The sequence below is a fragment of the Nannobrachium achirus genome (assembly GCF_963921795.1).
Source record: "Nannobrachium achirus genome assembly, chromosome: 19".
In the NCBI taxonomy this organism is placed as follows: Eukaryota; Metazoa; Chordata; class Actinopteri; order Myctophiformes; family Myctophidae; genus Nannobrachium; species Nannobrachium achirus.
The window spans coordinates 32911081-32930417 of record NC_137826.1 but is presented as its reverse complement, the minus strand read 5'-3'; the positions used below and the strand labels follow the sequence as shown (position 1 = coordinate 32930417).

The 19337-nt window shown below is 40.7% G+C and overlaps 1 protein-coding gene across 1 annotated transcript in view; it reads right to left on the bottom strand.

The window, feature by feature from the left end:
• The window catches only part of LOC308303956 (roundabout homolog 1-like), a 160681-nt gene extending 150591 nt beyond the window's left edge, over positions 1 to 10090 (bottom strand). Inside the window, exons 1-2 of the mRNA XM_080748501.1 lie at positions 9982 to 10090; positions 7414 to 7503 (exon numbers count right to left, since the gene is read on the bottom strand). Coding sequence (XP_080604627.1) covers positions 7414 to 7503; positions 9982 to 10087 — 196 coding nt within the window. The 5' untranslated portion in view covers positions 10088 to 10090. The remainder of the gene's footprint in view (positions 1 to 7413; positions 7504 to 9981) is intronic.
• Between the last annotated feature and the right edge of the window lie 9247 nt (positions 10091 to 19337).

Genomic DNA, 19337 nt, shown 5'->3' with positions numbered 1-19337 from the left:
TGCCACCCAACTTTTGGTGATGAAAAACATGTTGGTGCCCTGTATTTATTTATATGTAAAACAGCCATCTGATTCTTAGAGTTAATACATTAAAGAAAATATGATATTACTGTTGCAAATCGCTATAAACAACATTATTGTGCAATATAATCATTATTAGTAGCCTATTATTCTATTTAGTGTGAGAAGTCATGTTTAAAAACGTACTGTATGTGAAATGTGTACATTTTTGTCTATTCGGTGTTTGAATTTGCATGACTTTAATTTACTTAGTGATTATCACCAAATTTTAGTTTGGAGAGGGAGGGTGGGGTGGGGGGGTGGGGTGGGGTAACCAGGGGTTTAACTGCCACGGCTGGAAATATAGATGCAAACGGTTCTGTAATCAAAATACTCATGGGGACATTAACATTCATGTTATTAACATTCACTTCACTAGTCTCATCCCCAGAGGGATTATAACCTGACTAATGAGGCCACTTCTTCCATTTGAAACGTGATGTCCATCTTAAAGTTTCTCTGTTTTGTCATATTCTCTACACAGCAGCACCCTCTTACACATGTTCGTTCGTATATGTATTTTTGTCAATAAAAATGTCAATCAATCAACCAAAATGGATGTAAAACCATATCATGATCTACCCTGGTCTGTGTTTAGCGATTCATTTCACAGCATGATCAGCAACTCGTAAAACATGAGCTGTCAGCAGCACCTAGCACTGCTGTATCACACAGATAAAGGGGAAATGCACTATACCGGTATATTGTTTTTCTGATAATATCATAATCCTTTACATCTCTGCTCATAAATAATGGCTGTATAATTGGTACACAACAAATGTAAGAATACTGATTTAGTTATTTTGTTTAAAAATATGTTTGTTGTCAAGATGTTCATCTTGGAATGTTTAGCTAAGTAAAGTAATACACAGTTTCACTACCACGAATAAGATATGAACACCTACAGTACAGTAAATGACATCAGAAATGTATCAGTATTCGGAATGGAACGTTCCATATCAAAAGGCTGCTGTACATAAGGTCCATGAAGTCTGTTCATGGACACTGTTCTTGTGAAATGCTACATTTATGCTACTACCATACATGTGTGTCTATAAAGAGTGGTCTCCATTAGACTAAGTGACCATTATTTCTCTCAGCATGAACATGTGACACATTAACAGTGAATTAAAATGTAATTATATACAGCTGCTATCCAAGAGTATAATTACATTTCAGAATAACTATTCTGTATCACATTCCCTGAAGACACAGACCATATATGACGCACTTATTCTACTGTTGCAGTGGGCCAGTTTCTTAGTGTCTCCGACCCATAAGTCGTTTATCATATTATATATAGTTTATGCACTGATGCTCTCTTGAGCCATCTGAGCAAATGAATCACATTATGGCTAATATGAGGCATATGATCTCTGGGTTCAGCACAGTGGAGCTAGGTTTATGAATGTGTGTTCAGAAACATAACAACAGGTGCGATACACACAGCCAAGTGTGGAGTTTATAATTTCTACAGGACATTTCGCAGATGGTCTCCCTGACAATACGATGCCTCTGTAGGACTATATTCCCCGGAACAGATGGTGGAGGAGGACAGAAAACAACACAAATGACTGCATGGCAATGTATCACATAAAAGGGCAAGGATTCTAAGCATATAATGCCAAGTATTAAAACCCTATTGTTTTCAAGCCAAAAGTAACTCTGAGCCAACCAGCAAAAAGGCTCAACCAAACACAAGCTCAAATCCCAAATATATGACTGAAGTGCTATATAGAGAGAGCGAACACCAATAGCTTGCCTGAGGAGTGCTACTTTATGAACGCAGGTATCACAAACAGGTGCTCTTTGAATCCAAGAGCACAGAAAAAGCAAGAGGATAGACTTTGCTTTGTGATCAATAAGTCATAACCTAAAAATAAAATACAAAATGCCTTTAATAAATAAAAAACACCTTAGCTACACCTTTCACACCTCACAGCCTTCTTCGGGGCATATACTGTATAAAAAACAAGAGATCAAAGATATCATATAACAAGGCTGAGTTACATCCATGGAGCTAGCAATAATGCTTGGCCATGTGGTATACTTCATTTGAATTGCCTATTTGTGCCTATTTGAGTCTTTCTTTCAGTTTTAATTTTGTTCTCCCCTAATAAAAATAGCCATAGGGGCATTGTAGGTTGTTTTGAGTTGTTTTGTTGTTAATGAATCATTGTACAGTATATACCAGTAAGACTCCCTAATCGAGAGATAACGACCGCCACGTCGCATACACAAACTTTAGAAGACAATCGTAGCCAATCAGGAGGGAATATGGGAAATGGGACAGATGTTGATGACATGACTTTAGAGACACTGTGTAGTGCTTTGTGTGATTTTAGGCCAAAATCTAAAATGTGTTTTGCAAAAGTCGGCCTGATGGTGGCGCTAGAAGAGGGCCATGTGAGAAATAAGGTTGTGATTTGCCATCCAAGGAGTGTGTGTGCAAAGTTTGGCATTGATAGGGCCAACGGTGGTGGAGATATGAGTAGGGAAAAAGTGTGACGTGGCGGACAGACAGACAGTCTGACTGACAGCCGGTGGAGCTTTTCATAGTAACTGCGACCTGACAGTCCCAATTAGAATATAGTTTATTGTGCATACTTTATGTTGTATCTATTAATTTATCCTTGAACAAGCCTCGTGGTCTGCAATCGAGCAAGGTACCTTTATTTGTCTACTGGTAAATAGATATAGACCACCTTGTCTCCTATATACGGTAGGTGCTCTTCTCACACAGACAGCTGGTGCAGAGTGCAGACGGGAACACATCATCAAGAAATTAATAATTTATGTGATTTTCCAATTATTGATGATTATGTGCTTTATAATGTTGTACTGTGTCACAAAGATTATTTATTTTTGTTCCCCGTGCTCAAAATAGCATTATTGTGAGCTGAGCTGTCACTTGTATTCACAGTATATTCCCTGAAGAAGTGTTGAAACGCATAGGCACTAAGCTCGTTTATTTTATTCTGGGGTTTATGGCCTTGACTATTGATCACAACGTACAGTAAGTCTAACCTTTATCTCTCTCTCTCTCTCTCTCTCTCTCTCTCTGTCTCTCTCTCTCTCTCTCTCTCTCTCTCTCTCTCTCTCTCTCCTCTCTCCCTCTCTCTCTCTCTCCCTCTCTCTCTCTCTCTCTCTCTCTCTCTCTCTTTCGCTCTTTGGTCTTATAACTGAAGTGCTACAGGGTGTGGATTGATACTAACACACTGTAGCATTTTGCAGGACTGATAATCGTGTTAGGCACTCAAATCAAATGTATAATCATAATTATGTTAAAGAGCTGACAGAGCTGCACAAATCAGTTGCCTCTTTCACCACTCTGAGCTTTCACAACCTATGAAGAATTTGTTTTATTATCCTACGCCGATACCTCCACTCTCCACATCTCGGGCCTGATTTATACTCAGTTGTGCGCCAGTGTCACACACCAAAAATAGCCGATCTACGAGCTCAAAACGAGCTTGTAGATTGTCTATTTTTAGTGCGTGACATGGCGTGTGGCTGAGTATAAATCAAGCATTCCTCCCCTTCTTGTATTTCCATCCACTCCCATTTGCCAGAGCCCCTCACAGCGCAGCTCTCCCGCTTGCTCAAGGTCATGCAATATGAATAACAAATGTGGTGGATACCTTCACATTCCCCTCCCGCCGACCCCAGCTGGAATGGATGGTGTAGCCTACAAACTATGCATTTCCTCTCTTGTCTGCACACATTGGTGAAATATGGCAACATGACTAATAGACTTTTCCTTAATTTGTCAGTAAAAGGAATTGCAAAGATTATCGAATAGCACTTTTCTTTATTCTGGGATAGAAAAAAGATTATTACAAATATTTTGATCATCAGACAGTTTGACAGCGCTGAGGAAGATCACTTGGTCGAAACGTGTCCGTTGTTTCTGTCCATGAGAGGTAAAATAAACCATGAAGGACATTCATTGTATGCTGGCTATTTCCTCACTTTGATGTCATTATCGAGCCGTGCACCTTAAGGACTTTTATTTAGTCTGGAGTGTTGCAGGCTTTCTGCTTTATTGCAATCAAGTCCATTTCAACTACTCCTGTTGTCCACAAAGGTAACCTGTGGACCCTTACTGTTAATGTGGTTTATCATAATGTTTTTAATGGAGAATCAAGCTAGAATGCTATTGCTAATTAGTAAATCAAGACAAAACTTGAGTCTAAATCATTACAATTGAACTAAAGCTGATGATCTAAATATAAAAACAAAAGTATGTCCCAGTTTAGTCATTACTAGCTGACAACATGTCACAGCTTGTAGATCTGCTACTTTCGAATAGCTCAAGTATAAAAGGTGCACACTGCTTTGACACAGGGGGCGATGTCAATTCAGGCAAAGAGTGTTAGAGATATGCTGATGATTATGTATTGGACATATCATGAAAGTATAATGATACTGTAGGGCATGACATTTCCTCCAGGGGTAGGCTTGGTGAGCTGTGTGCTAATGCATAATTCTGGCTCTGTGTGAAGGTTTCCTAGAATAGGAGAAACGCTCCTCTCAAACGCCATCAGAGTCTTGAATAAGGAATAAGCTTTAACCGTATGAACCATAGCAACGTGACGTGCTTTGAGCTTGTAAATCGGACAATATTGGCAAAGAGATCTCGTTGTAGAGGGGAAAAAGGAGCTGACCTATCCCTGGGGACCCTGGCTCAGTGGTCAAAGGATTTCTTCAGTGACAGACTTTAACAAGGACCCTTTTTGGAGCGGTGTGTGTAACACAGCAGCTCCGCTATAGGCAGTAATGTGTGTCTGTCCTCACTAGTACGAGTGTGTCTGTCCTCACTAGTACGAGTGTGTCTGTCCTCACTACGAGTGTGTCTGTCCTCACTAGTACGAGTCTGTCCAGTCAAGTTTGAAGAGGATCTGCACATGCGCGATTTTACCACCCACACACACATACACACACACACACAAACAAACACACACACACACACACACACACACACACACACACACACACACACACACACACACACACACACACACACACACACACACACACACACACACACACACACACACACACACGTGCGCACAGCAGTTACACAACATTTCGGTACCTATCGAATTGAGTTCCCCTCCGCCCGGATGCATGGAGGCTGATGGGATACTGCAACATACTGCGTTATATAGATCTAAGACACAGAATTCAGATATCTAGAACACATAGAATCTAAAACATAGACCTGGAACTGCTTAAATTCACCGCTCCACTTCGAACGAGGTTTGATTTTTATTTGACTAGTGGTTGGGTGCCACCAAAGGAAAATATCACATACATACAATACATACCGTATTATGTTATCAACCATCCATCATTACTGTGACATTTGTTTATTAACAAAAATACAATGATAAAATAGCATACGTTCAACATTTCAATGGACTATATGCACATTTGGGTGGGTGGAGAGAAGTTGGGTGTTATCAATTATACTAATGAAGGCTCAATTGAGTCTATTCCATTTCACATAGCACAGTGGTTCTCAAACCTTTTATATCAAGGACCCCCATAACTCTGAGAGTGTACAAATGGAATCAAAAGGACCATTTGGTTCCATTTGTGCACTCTCAGAGTTACTCACATTTTAAGGGGTCATTTGGAACCCCCAAGGAACCATGAGGGTCCTTGGTCCACACTTTGAGACCCACTGGTGTAGCAGAGTGTTTCCAGTGAGCCAACATGCACAATATCAGCACCCCGACTCTGTAGGACCAGAATAGAACAGAGCCTTCAATAGCTTTAGGCCTATTTATTGGTAACACCTGTGAAGGAAGTGAGAAAAGAGAACCAACTTCTCTCCAAAATGGCTGCTGTGCATAACCTATTGAATACATAGATTCATATTTCTGTCAACGAGGAAGGGGTGGGAGTTGGCTGGGAACATTGAAAATTATGCTGGCAGCTGGCCACACCATTGTTGGTAGTAGCCTACACTATGCAGCCATTGGACCGTTTGTTGGTACACTATGCAGCCATTGGAGCGTTTGTATTGTCTGCGCCCAGATAAACTCCAGCGTGTACATAGCAGCCATGTTTGATGGATTATTTTAGTCCTGGTTTTCACATTTTAAGTTCCTTCTGCAGCGAGGTTTCTCCCAGTGACAGTACAGTGTATGGTATAATGCATTGGTTCCAAAACCTTTTAGCTCTTGACCCAAAAGAGAAATTAGATGTTTGCCCGGGACCCAAACTAGTGAAAATAGCAGATCTACAAGCTCTCAACGCATTGTCCTTTTGATCACCCCCTCAGACAGAACAAAGACTGGGTGTGTGATCAAAAACTATAGCGTGCAGTAACTGTAAAAGAAGTCAAATGAACATCATTTGTAACAGCCAGATTCCTGTTCTCTTTAATTTCAGTGTTTTTGTTATAAAATATTGGCATGACATTCTCACTGTACAGTAGCCTACATTTACAAAGGATGAAATGAAGAAATACACTGTATGTGTCCAAAACTGTATTATATCCAGTGTTGGCCAAAATAGTAATATGTTACTTATTAAATATTACTCCTTTAAAAAGTAATAATATTATATTACTTGGAATCAAGTATAATTGTAGTGTCAGAACCGTCACAGTCTTGTCCGTGTCTGTCTGTTTGGTCGTCCGGACGGGTAATGCCTGACACTGTGGTTCCCCTGACACATCAAAACATCACAGGTGACATCACAGTGATGTCAGATACTCAAGCAGGGATCTCCATATATGGGCATAAACAGCTGACACCACAGTGATGTCAGATACTCAGAGCAGGGATCTCCATATATGGGCATAAAAGGGAATCTAAAACAGAGCTGAGTATTCACCAGTGTTGCGGACTCTATTCATCTCTCATAAAAGGGATTCTGTCAGGGATCTCCATATATGGGCATAAAAGGGATTGTATCCCAGATGATGCCCTGTTAGGAGAACCACACTAACAGAATCCATATATGGCCAAGACAGATGGCCAAGACAGATGACACGACCTTGTCGCTTTTCGCCCTTAGGCGTCTTACTGGTATATTAAATTACATATTATATTACATGTTGCTTTTATTACTTTGTTTGGACTGGCACGCTTTTTTTATTTTTTTATTTTTTTACAAGGCAATGTTGCAACGCGTCTACAACATTATCTATCTCTTTCAGAAACAGAAAAGAATCACGTTCATTGTAACGAGTAATGCGGCGCCATTTAGATTAGTAATATGGTATAACATTTCTGTTTTGGCTGAGTAATACATAACACAACTCGTTACTGGGTAAAGTAATAAAATGACAGTAGTATATTAGTAACTGGTCATTGCCCAACACTGATTATATCATACCTGTGTATCCAAGAATGTTGCGATCTTCATGCTCAGATGCATGGGTAGGGGTGATATCCTCTCTAGTCCCATCCTGGTTGTCTGCATGTACTGTACATGTACAAGAATTCATAATCATAATTATTAGCCGTAGGCTGAGAAAACACAAGTCTATTTGTATGTGGTGGAGAGTAACTAAGCAGACTATTTGATAACAACTTTGAGGCACCTTTACTTTACTTGACTATTTCCATTATTATACTATGACACACTATTATCAGAGGCAAATATTGTACATTTTAATTCCACTACAATTATTTGAAAACCTTAGTTACAAGCTACTTTTAAATTCATAATCTATTCACATTTACTTTACACTTAAAAATGTTTTAATGCAAGACTTTTACTGCAATACTTTTAACAGAGATATAGTGGGATATTGCTATTTTTACTTAAATCTGAGTACTTCTTCCACCACTACTATTTGTGTGGCACAATGGCACATTTCATAAGCAAAGCATTTCAAAGTGATTTAAAGGTCTTTAAATACATAAAAAGGCAGGGTGCCTCAGACCAAACTGTAGGGGTTGGCAGTGTCAGGGACTATATGCAATGGCATTGATTAAAATTGGGAGGACATTTTAAAAGGGAAAAAGTTTAATTACCCTTTGGCCTTGGAATTTTCAAAGGGGAAGTAAAATGTTACCAGTTTTTCTATTTGCCATAACAGTAGTAATCTCTCAAAAACAGACTTCTATGCTGCGCAGAAAGGAACAAAACAGTAGAGGGCGCTGTTTTCCCTTTCTTTGATTTGGGATGGCTAACAGTAGTAACTGAGGTGTCAAAGAGAGAGTCAACTGGGGTTTGAGGGTTCTGTTTAAATTACACCACTAGAGGGTACTAGTACTCCATTGTATTGATTGGGTTAGCTGCAATACAACATAAGAGTACAGTAAGTAAGGGTTTGTGTTGGTCATGTGGTTCTGTTTCTGTCCTTGATTGATTGATTGATTGATTGAATACTGTATTAGTCCGAAAATGTAAACAGCACAAGGTACAATCAATCATTAAGGCTACAACACCAAAACGTCTTGGGAACTTGTTTATCATACCAGACACAGAGGCACACCTCAATGCATTTCCCTCAATGCTGCTAAAGACCTGAACCATATGAAGCCTGCCATCCCTATCCTGGTGAACTGAACATTCAGGGAACATTCAGGGAAAACAGAAGATCTACAAGTCTGTAAAGAGATGTGGTGTGGACTGTGGAGGGAAATATAAGGCCCTAGTATAGACGTGCAGTATGGACCCCGGGGGGAGTATAAGGCAGTTTATCATACGTGCCATTCCACCTCTTTAATTACCTTTCTATTTGATATATTTTTACTTCATTACATCCAGCAGTATTACTTCATTTTATTAGTGTGTTGCTATAGGCAACACATTATTGTTCTAGGTCAGAGACCTTTTTTTGCCAGCAAAGTGAACCTGTTTTTTGTTAAAGATGGGGTGCCATGATTTTTCCCACCCTAAAACATGATGATCAGGTGTTATGATTAAACTAGGAGGACGATTTTTTTCCAAAAAAAGTGTACATATTACATAAAGTGTTAAAATTATTATTTCTATGTGGTCACACCCACCAGTTCATTAAGTATTCCTGGTTGTCAGGTGGGTGGTGACCCAGCTGAAGTTAGCCACACCCACAGTGTTGGGTGTATGGTAAAAGGGGAGGGGAGGATCTTATGATGTCATTAAATCAGTGTTTTTCGATTGAGCCTTTTGACTCAGGCTTTCAGCTTTCAGGAAGAAACCAAAGATACACAGGGAAGGCAAATTTGCACATTATAACCACACCCGGTGGTCTATTAGAGTAATATTAACTCCATAGACACAAGATTGTGGCTCCACCTCTTTAACCTTTAGACTGAAGTTATCTGGGACTGGGATGTAAGGCCGGACACCCTGGACAATAATAGAAAGGATCCAATCAGAAAGGATTGGTCATGCTTCACTTGACATCACAATATATAATATAAATGGTAAGACAGACAGTTAGCTTACTGCAGAATATAGTCACGTCAGCAACCACACCTGCAGTTTCCAATTGCATCTTTTCTAGTTATTATTATTATTAGTGTGGTTGCCCAACAGGGCAACACATTATAGTCCTAGGGAAACTTTATAGACTTCTAGGGTAACTTTATATAGACTTCTAGGGTAACTTTATATAGACTTCTAGGGTAACTTTTTATAGACTTCGTCTTCTAGGGTAACTTTTTATAGACTTCTAGAGTAACTTTTCCGCACCAGGAATGCTGGTCCCTCATTGGCTGTAGGGGGACACAGGGATAGGGAATCAATATGGAATCAGTAGGGAATCAATGGGAGTGGGAATCAGTAGGGAATCAATGGGAGTGGGAATCAATAGGGAATCAATTGGTCGAGCTTCACATGACAGTTAGCTTACTGTAGAATATAGTCAGCAACCGTCAGCAACCACACTCGCAATTTCAAATTGCATTATTATTATTAGTTGTAGTAGTAGAGTAGTAGTAGTAGTAGTAGTAATTAAAAGTTTCTCACCTGCAACAGTGGCCCCCTGTTTCTGCAGTGATTGGTCGAGTAAGAGCAGGCTGATTAAGAAGACAGTACAGACAACCGATGGCATGATTTTCTTTTGGACCGGCATGCCTTTCAGATAGTTCTGGAATAGAGAGATAGGATAGAAAGAATAGCATTAGGTCAGGCTTTGTTACAGTACATTGCATGAAATGTGCAGCTTGTGCAAAATCTGTCAGGTTGAGAAATTATGCACTGATATACGTAGGCTACTTTTTTACACTGAATTCAAAGGTAATTGAAGATCAAACAGATTTGCAAAAGAAATTCACTCAAATAACAGAATAACAATCTGACTCTACACTGTATAGGTGTGGCAGCTGCATGTAGGTGCTTTTTCAGAGCGGTTTTAAAGGAGGTTAGGGAATTACTCTCCTTTAAGGCCTTCGGTAGGGCATTTCACATTTTAGTGGTATAGCAAATAACACATTTTACCCTTTGTGCCAAATCTGGGTTGGACATGGTCTGTGGCGCTGCCTCTGGTGTTGTAACTGTGGACATCCGTGACGTTTTGAAAGTATTTCGTCAATTGTCAGGTACGTGGGTATCTTAGCGGTGGATAAAGCGGATAAAGAGGTGAACCCTTGTTACAGAACAAACACTATTAACAATGATTACTAACAGAATATAGAACTTTAACTTTTTAACAAAAACATTTTATAATTACTTACAGCACCTTCAATGTACTGATTTACAGCACAAGACCTAATCAATAAAGTGCTGCAGGATGAATTCTGTTTTCTGCAATAACATCCACTTACAATTCAAATCATAATCATAGTTGCTTCAGGTATGCCTAACGTCCACATTACTAAGGCCCCTGCTGAAATAGATCGACTACAGACGAAACAGGCAGACAGATGGGCTTTCATCTGAAGCCCACACTACACCCAGTCACAGGAGCATTCTGAGTCTGCCGGCCTGTTTCAGTCTGATCCAGCCCACACATGCAGGGATAGGGAATACACATTGGTATGGATCCAGCTCTGCCTTTCCCACTCCATCTGAACACTTGTGAGGCACTGTATCTTCATAGTGCTCCAGTCCCTTGAGGGACTGTGTGTGTGTGTGGGTGTATGTGTGTGTGTGTGTGTGTGTGTGCGCGTGCGCGTGCGTGCGTGCGCGCACACTTGCATGTGTTGAACAGTACAGTGCATCTGGGCAGGTTTGTGTGAAAAGTGAATACAAATAATAATTTAGTTCTCCCCTTTGGGGTGTTTTTGTCACTGTATATTGTCTCTGTAGACACAGACCAACCAGCTTGCTCACTCTCCAGTGGGCCTCATGGTGCGCGTCTCAGTGACAGGTCCAGGCGGTGGGACAGGAATAGACAGTCAACTCTACTGATCAGCCATCTGTGATACAAATTGCTTGCAACTGGTTGTGGTGGTCTGTTATGAACCGCCAAATTCCTGGGCTATCTTGGCACCCAATTAGCAGCCTCAAACTCCATCCCCCACTTCACTTGGCGTTATTTGAAATGCACCAAATGAGTTAAAAAACCTGCCATTTACTAACATCAGTAGAAGAAGCCTTTCCTAAAAAAAAATCTATATTCTAAAGTCTATTCATGTTTGCTTTGCTTATCATCTCTACATCATTATGATACATAAACATGAAACAGTATTATATGTACTTTTTTTAAAGGGGATATGTTGCATTGAACCTGTTATAAGGCATAGAGAGATAGAGAGAGAGAGAGAGAGAGAGAGAGAGATAGAGAGAGAGAGAGAGAGAGAGAGAGAGAGAGAGAGAGAGAGAGAGAGAGAGAGAGAGAGAGAGAGAGAGAGACCCTCTGGTTCTTGTGGAAAATATAGTAATTAGAGCACCTTTTTTCTCGCTGGTTGCAGAGCTGTGGTACATCTTTTGACTATGACAACATGCAGAAGAAGAGAAGAGAAGAGAAGAGAAGAGAAACGTTTTACGTTTACGCTTTCCTGGACGCCTGAGGATGATGCATTTCCCACTGACCCTGCACATAATGTAGGCTTTGCCATAGTGGATAATAATGAGCTGCAAATGCACCATTCACTGTGTCATGGAGATGCTGTCCAAAGTATCAGACGTGATCTGTTCATTAAATACAATTTTAATAAAGGAGGGAGTTGCAGATCAAGTGAAGTGGAACTGCTAAACACATTGGTTTCTTTCTTCTGCACCGCTCATAGAGGTAATATGGGGTGGCATAGCTCAGGGGTAGAGAAACCGTTATTAGAGCATGAAGGGTTCCCGAAGGGTTCCCAGTTCGAATCCGGGCTCCCCCTGAGTTAATGTCGAAGAGTCCTTGAGCAAGACTCTAAACCCCTAATTGCTCCCAGTGATCAGGTTGGTGCCTTGCATGGTTTCCTCTGCCACCGGTGTATGAATGTGTGCGTGAATGGGTGAATGTAATGCACATTCTATGTAAAGCGCCTTGGATAAAAGCGCTATATAAATGCACCATTTACCATTTAATATATAAGGTCCCACTCCCATGTTCCTGATCCTCCAACAGAATGTCAATATCCAAAAGCAACAGCCACAGGAGTCTTCCTCTCGACCAACAGATCATACAGGATGTGCCAGACCATGAACCCAAGCAGCCTTCACCTCCACACTTTCATTCTCACATCACATGTTCTCTCCACTACTTCGCTCTACATTTTCTAAGTCATGGTCATGGAGACAGGCAGATGAAATGAAATTCATGTATTAATGTGAACTATAATGGAATAAAAACGGTGCAGGAAAGATCCCTGAATTTGGCAAGAATCAAATAAACCAACTTGACACTTGCAGTAAAACAGCTTGCAGTCGCAAAGAAAGATTGTAATACAAGCAGTAATTTGGCTAGGTCCGATAGGAACCCCTCCCCCCGATATATAGCTCCCAGATGAGGTTCTGCTTGCCGGCAGAGTGTGACACCGGCGGAGAGTGGCCAACAGTACCATTCTTTACCTTTCTCCGCGCATCGTATCCAAAAAGGAAAGTAGTAGTCCCTGCTCTCAGATGTTAGCACTTAGCACAGTAAAGTCAATTTAAGCGACGGGTTGAAACAAGCGTTTAAATAGCTTTTTTTAGTCAGCCAGCTCCAATTTTGTGTGTGCGACTTCTGGGTGGTATATAAACCAACCAGAAAATATGGAACTGGCTGGCTAAAAAGGTGATTTTAAACAAGTTTTTCAACCCGCCGCTTAATTTTTACCGTTAGAATTGCAAACATCTGAGAGCAGGGAGGATGACCTTTCTTTTTGCATACATGCGAGGGAAAATATAAAAATCTGTACATTTGGCCACAGTTCGCCAGTGTCACACTCTGCCGGCATCCTACAAAGCAGGTCCCCAAACTCTGAGCTATCGTGGAGGGTGAGGTTCTAAACAGGGCTATACTGTAAGTTGGCTAGAATTAAACTATTACTCCAATAGTTTCCAATAGACAGTACACAGTATCGTGGGGGGCAGACATGTGGCACACACGCACGCACACCGCACACACGCACTAACGCAAGCACGCACTCACGCACGCACACACACGTGCGCGCAGCCGCGCACACTAGGGCATTCACGAATATTTTTTTTTTGATTTTTAGTATTCTAATTATTCAACCTCAAAGTATTCGAATAGTCGAATATTCGACAGGACTGGCCAAACTCCCAAAACTCAAATATTCACAAAGCAAGAGGCAAACATTGTGAAAATAGCCGATCTACATGCTCACAACGCCTCGCGTTGCGAGGCGTTGTGAGCATGTAGATCTGCTATTTTCACAATATTTATCTGTGGAACCAAGTCACATTAATACCTACAGTTTACAGTTTAGGCATTTAGCAGACGCTTTTAATCCAAAGCGACTTACAATAAGCAGATTCCAAGTGCTTGTCAGGGTGGGGGTCCCCAGTTAAAATATTTTTATTTTGGGGGTCACGGCCTAAAAAGGTTTGAGAAGCCCTGGTATACAAACAAAAACATCCACCAGGGGCATTGACAACTCATTTAAAGAGAAAACAATAAGAAAATAAAACAACGTCGAATAGTGACTTTGACATTCGAATATTCTAATATTTGGTGAATGCCCTAGTCAAGTGCACACACACACATACACACACACGCACGCACGCACGCACGCACGCACGCACGCACGCACGCACGCACGCACGCACGCACGCACGCACGCACGCACGCACGCACGCACGCACGCACGCACGCACGCACGCACGCACGCACGCACGCACGCACGCACACACACACACACACACACACACACACACACACACACACACACACACACACACACACACACACACACACACACACACACACACACACACACACACACACACACACACACACACACACACACACACACACACACACACACACACACACACACACACACACACACACAGGAAGTGTGCATCACTGGCTGCTTTTTACTCAAGGATTCCCAGTGGGCACCGCAGCAGGATGTATCTGAGATGAGCAGTTTGTTCATTGAGCAATGAGCATCAAAATAAATATAAGAGGCAGACACCATGCAGTATCTGATATAATAAAGTTAAACACAAACCATGCAAGCAATCAGTTGCTAACCTGTACTATAACAGGTCTTGCTAACAATTAGCATGTAAAAACCTCATGAACCCTAGAATAACTATTCTTGGCATCACATAATAGGCACACATTCAAAGAAAATTGCAGATCTACAAGATCTCACAACGCAAAAGCGTCTATTTTTGGCAGAGAGATTTAGTGTAGAGGGATAGAAGAACATGCAACTAGGATGTTTAGTAAAGTGTTTAACTCATAAATAAGACTAATTCATATGCATTCCCAGTCTTTCACACTGCAGTATCACCTCATAGGAGACCGATTTCTGTGAGACCTGAGCCAGGGTTGGTGAGGAATGGGCCTGTCTGTGTAAAGACTGACAGGGAGACAGGCTTGTACCGCAGACCAGGCTTATGACACTGTATTAAGGGAGTTAACAGAGTGAGACACGGGTGAATATTAAGAGCACGAGTGGATATATCTGGGGGTCGGTCAGGGCTTCGCATTAAAAGTCACAGAAGGGCGAGCAGGCTAGGTGAGTGAGAAAAGACCACAAGGAGGATCTGTTGGTGTCAGATAGATGACCCTTAACCTCTGTAGATCCACCATGTATGCCAGCTATAGATAATATGGCTTGGACATATAAATGGCTATGTGTACTGTAGCATTCATGCTTAGGTGTGATTTCGAAACAGGTGACGTTCATTGTTATGAATTCCACAATGACCCCATTGTATCTCTCAAATGTAACCAATTAAGCCATACAGTAAATAATACACTGTACTTCAAACGACAAATAGCGAAAAGTGCTGACCAATGTGAAGGGGGGAAAGCATGATTATAATGTATAGGCGTAAAAACCGATATTTCGGGTAGATTAAATGCCTTCCTAATTTGATACCAGATTTTTACAGATTGTTTAACCAAAAAATTGTTAGAGATGGAGGCCAGGGGTCTTGACGTTGAAAACAAAAGGGCAGGTAGGGATGTGTTAGCAATGTCCTGTTCAATGGCGAGCCATGAGGGGGTTGAGCTGGTGATTTTGCCTGGGTAAGCGCCTATCCAGTACATTAAAGCTCTGGAATTAGCAGCCCAGTAATAGTGTTGGAAATTAGGGAGGCTTAAACCCCCAACATCTTTGGGTTTAGTTATGTGTTTTTTAGATATTCTGTGAGCCTTGAAGCCCCATATAAATGGCATTATGGTAGAATCTAGCAATTAAAAAAAAGCCTTAGGTAGAAATATAGGCAAATTTTGAAAAATATATAGCAGCCTTGGCAGAGTCACCATCTTAATAGCGTTGACACGGCCAATCATAGACAAGGGCAGTAGTCTCCAGGTTTCAATATTGGATTTCAATTTTTCCACCGCCTTTAGATAATTAGCTTTATATATCAATTTAGGGTCCTTGGGTATCGTGAGACCTAGATACTCAATTTGGTTTACAGCAGTACGGAAGGGCAAACTTTCAAGAAACGTGGAGCTCACTTTACCATTGAGGAGCATAAACTCACTTTTGTCCCAATTTATGGTATAACCCGAGAGATCTCCAAACTTTTTAATAAGCTCTAATAACAGGGGGATAGATCTCTCCGGTCTGGACACAAACAGAACTACATCGTCTGCGTAAAGTGAGATATGGTGGTCTATCCCGCCGAGGCGCACTGGGGAGATGGAAGGATGCTTTCGTATGCTAATGGCGAGTGGTTCGAGCGCGAGTGCAAACAATAGCGGGGACAAGGGGCAACCTTGTCGGCAGGAGCGTTGTAGTGAAAAGGGGGGGGATTTATTCTAATTAGTGATAACTGAGGCCATAGGACGAGCATATAACATTTTAACCCAAGAGATAAAGTCATCGCCCATGTCGAATTCCTTCATGACTGTTAAGATATACTTCCATTCTACCTGATCAAAGAGTGCTGACCAATGTTAGTTATGTTTTCAACTTACCACTATACTTCCTCTGATCATTCATAATCAGATAAATACTGCTTACTGTGCAATTATGTAAATCTAAAAACGTTCCTAAAATGCAGAATGATTTGATAATCATATTAATTTACACCCTCTGACGCAAGTTAATGTAAGACATGACGGAAAGGAATATGGGGACAAAGTTATGACAGCTGTTCTTTCTGTATACAGTACAGTACCTGCAGTCAAACACTGTTTTCAGCATTCTAAAATGCACAAGATAGGGCATTTATTGTGTACTGTAATGCATTGTGGTGTAGTTCAGTGATTCTCAAACGCTTTAATTTCGTTCCAGTTTTATACACTGTACATACAGTACAGACCGCCATTTGATATCATTTGTATGCCTGAGACCCCAATCTACACTGTAAAACCCTGTGTTGATTTATTTACAAATATTTATTTTTATTGAGGTAGCATTACACAAACTTTTATGTATAAAGTTTGTCCTCTTGTTTCTTTTCAAGACTTCCAAAGCCTTTGACACACTTCATCATAATGTTACAGGTCATCAAGTCATTAATACATTGGAGAGGAGGTTGCCAGATCTTATTGTCTACTCTGTTTATAAGCCAGAACCATATTCTCTCCAAGTGGGAAAGCTTTACCAGTTCATCTAGCCTTAATTTGGCCCATGTGACTTTTTCCCAAAACATTAGAATAAGCTTTTTTTTTAAACAATAAGTTGCAACACATTTGTCATTTGCTATTTCTGTATCCAGCTCTTGCTCCCAGCGTGCTCTGATGCCTCAGTACTAGTGATAATTTAACTCTGAGAGTAAATGGAACCAAATGGACACATAGATAAGGGTCCATATGGTTCCATTTCTACAGTTACAGACCTGTACAAGTCTATTTGGTTCCTAACTGTGATTCATTTAGCTGGGGACCCCCTGAATCCCCCCCAAGGACCACTGGGGGATCCTGGACCCCATGTTGGGAACCAATAGACTAGATGGTGGATAGGCCTAGTCAGGGGCGTCACAAGGGGGGGGGGGGGGGTGGGGGGGGTGAGGACTGAGTTACACACAACAGTCACAAGGTGGAGGGGCCTTAATTATTTTATACTTAAGCAATTGAAGAATAGCAGATATACAAGCTCACAACACGGCACCGAGTGCTGCGTTGCAAGTTGTAGATCTGCTATTTTTGAAAAGTCGTGAAAATGTGAGCAAATCTTTGAATATATGTATTTTTTAAGAGAACATTTGAAGATTTTGTTTCTGGAGGTCCCTGGAACTAAATATTTTGAGATATTTTGGGGGTCCCTCACATGAAAAAGTTTGAGCCCACTGACATAGAAACATAGGTTTTGCAAAAAACCTTAGAAGGATTTAAAATATTCAAAGACTTTGATATCGGTGCCGCGCTGTGAGCTTGTATATCTGCTATTTTTCAATAGTTAAAGCACAAAATAAAGTGTAATAATGCGTTCCCAGTCTAAATGGGTTAAACCTCCTCCCCCTTTGAAGAACATTCATGCGGGGGCCCGCAGTGAATGCTTGTACCCAGGGCCCAGAATTTGGTGCGACACCCCTGCTAGTGGATTGATTCCATTATCACCAGGAAAAGGAGAGGAGAGTTAGTCGATATATCCCAGGAGAAAACAGTGCTTATTGCCATTGAACTGCTGTTCAAATATGACATTCAACCCCAATTTCACTGGAGCTCATCCCTCCTTTGAACCATCATGAGGACGTTGCCAGACTATGCAATGATAGGACTATATCCACCAACTACAAACACACTCGTTATCTAGTACAGCAAATCATTTTTAGAAAGGTTTCAGAATGTTACAGACAGTATGTCAGAATGTAGACACAACCAAAATACACAGAGCAAATCATCCACAAAATCATCTTTAGAAACCTAGAGACATTTACCATAGAAATATAATGTATTTTGACACACGCTGGACAGAAATTATTACGGGTATAAATGACTGGAAAATGTTATAAACGCATAAACTTTTTACAGGCAGAAAATACATTATAAGTTGAATTGAAGAACTTAGGAGCTCACCCTTACAAGCTGTTCTTCACTGAATGAACAGTGTACATTTTCACTGTTGCTTTACAAATGTTCCATTTCCGCTGTGTTTCCCAAGTCGACCATCTAATCTTACCACATGAACAATTACAACATTATCAAAAAGGAAAAAAGGAACAAAGACTATGCCAGGCAAGGCCAGCGGAGTCCCTGCGAGAGTACTGCCTAATCCGTCTATGATCCGAGAGAGACACTACATGGACTACAATGTGAGATACAAACGGCAGCGCATACAAATCACCAATATACCTCTGCAACAGCCAACCACTTTCCTCTGGGTCCTAGGGCTGCACAATTTACTCTCACAGATTAAACTCCACTCATCCATACCAGGTTTTCATTTTGAGATTATCATTAACTTAAAGTTCCAAATGTTTATTTTTTATTGTTCTTTCCCCTTTATAAAATACGGTATGTAAATTAATTGTCGTCTGGTTATTTGAGAGAAAAGGAACTGGCGGTCCTTGGTTATTAGTAAAGAAACTATGTTCTCTGAAAGATGCACAAGGGCATAATATTTGCATGGAGATAGAATGATGAGATAGAACTTGGTGTAACACTGATACTGTTCAAATAATATTTAATACATAATACTAACAACATAACATTTTATAAAAACATACCAGCCATTTAGAATCCACAATCTCTAAAATATTTAATACATAATAATACTAATAATAACACATTTCTTTAATAAAAACCTTTTTTAGAAATCACAACCTCTAAAGTAAAATCCCCACTGCTCCATACCTGGGTAAATGCAAATCCT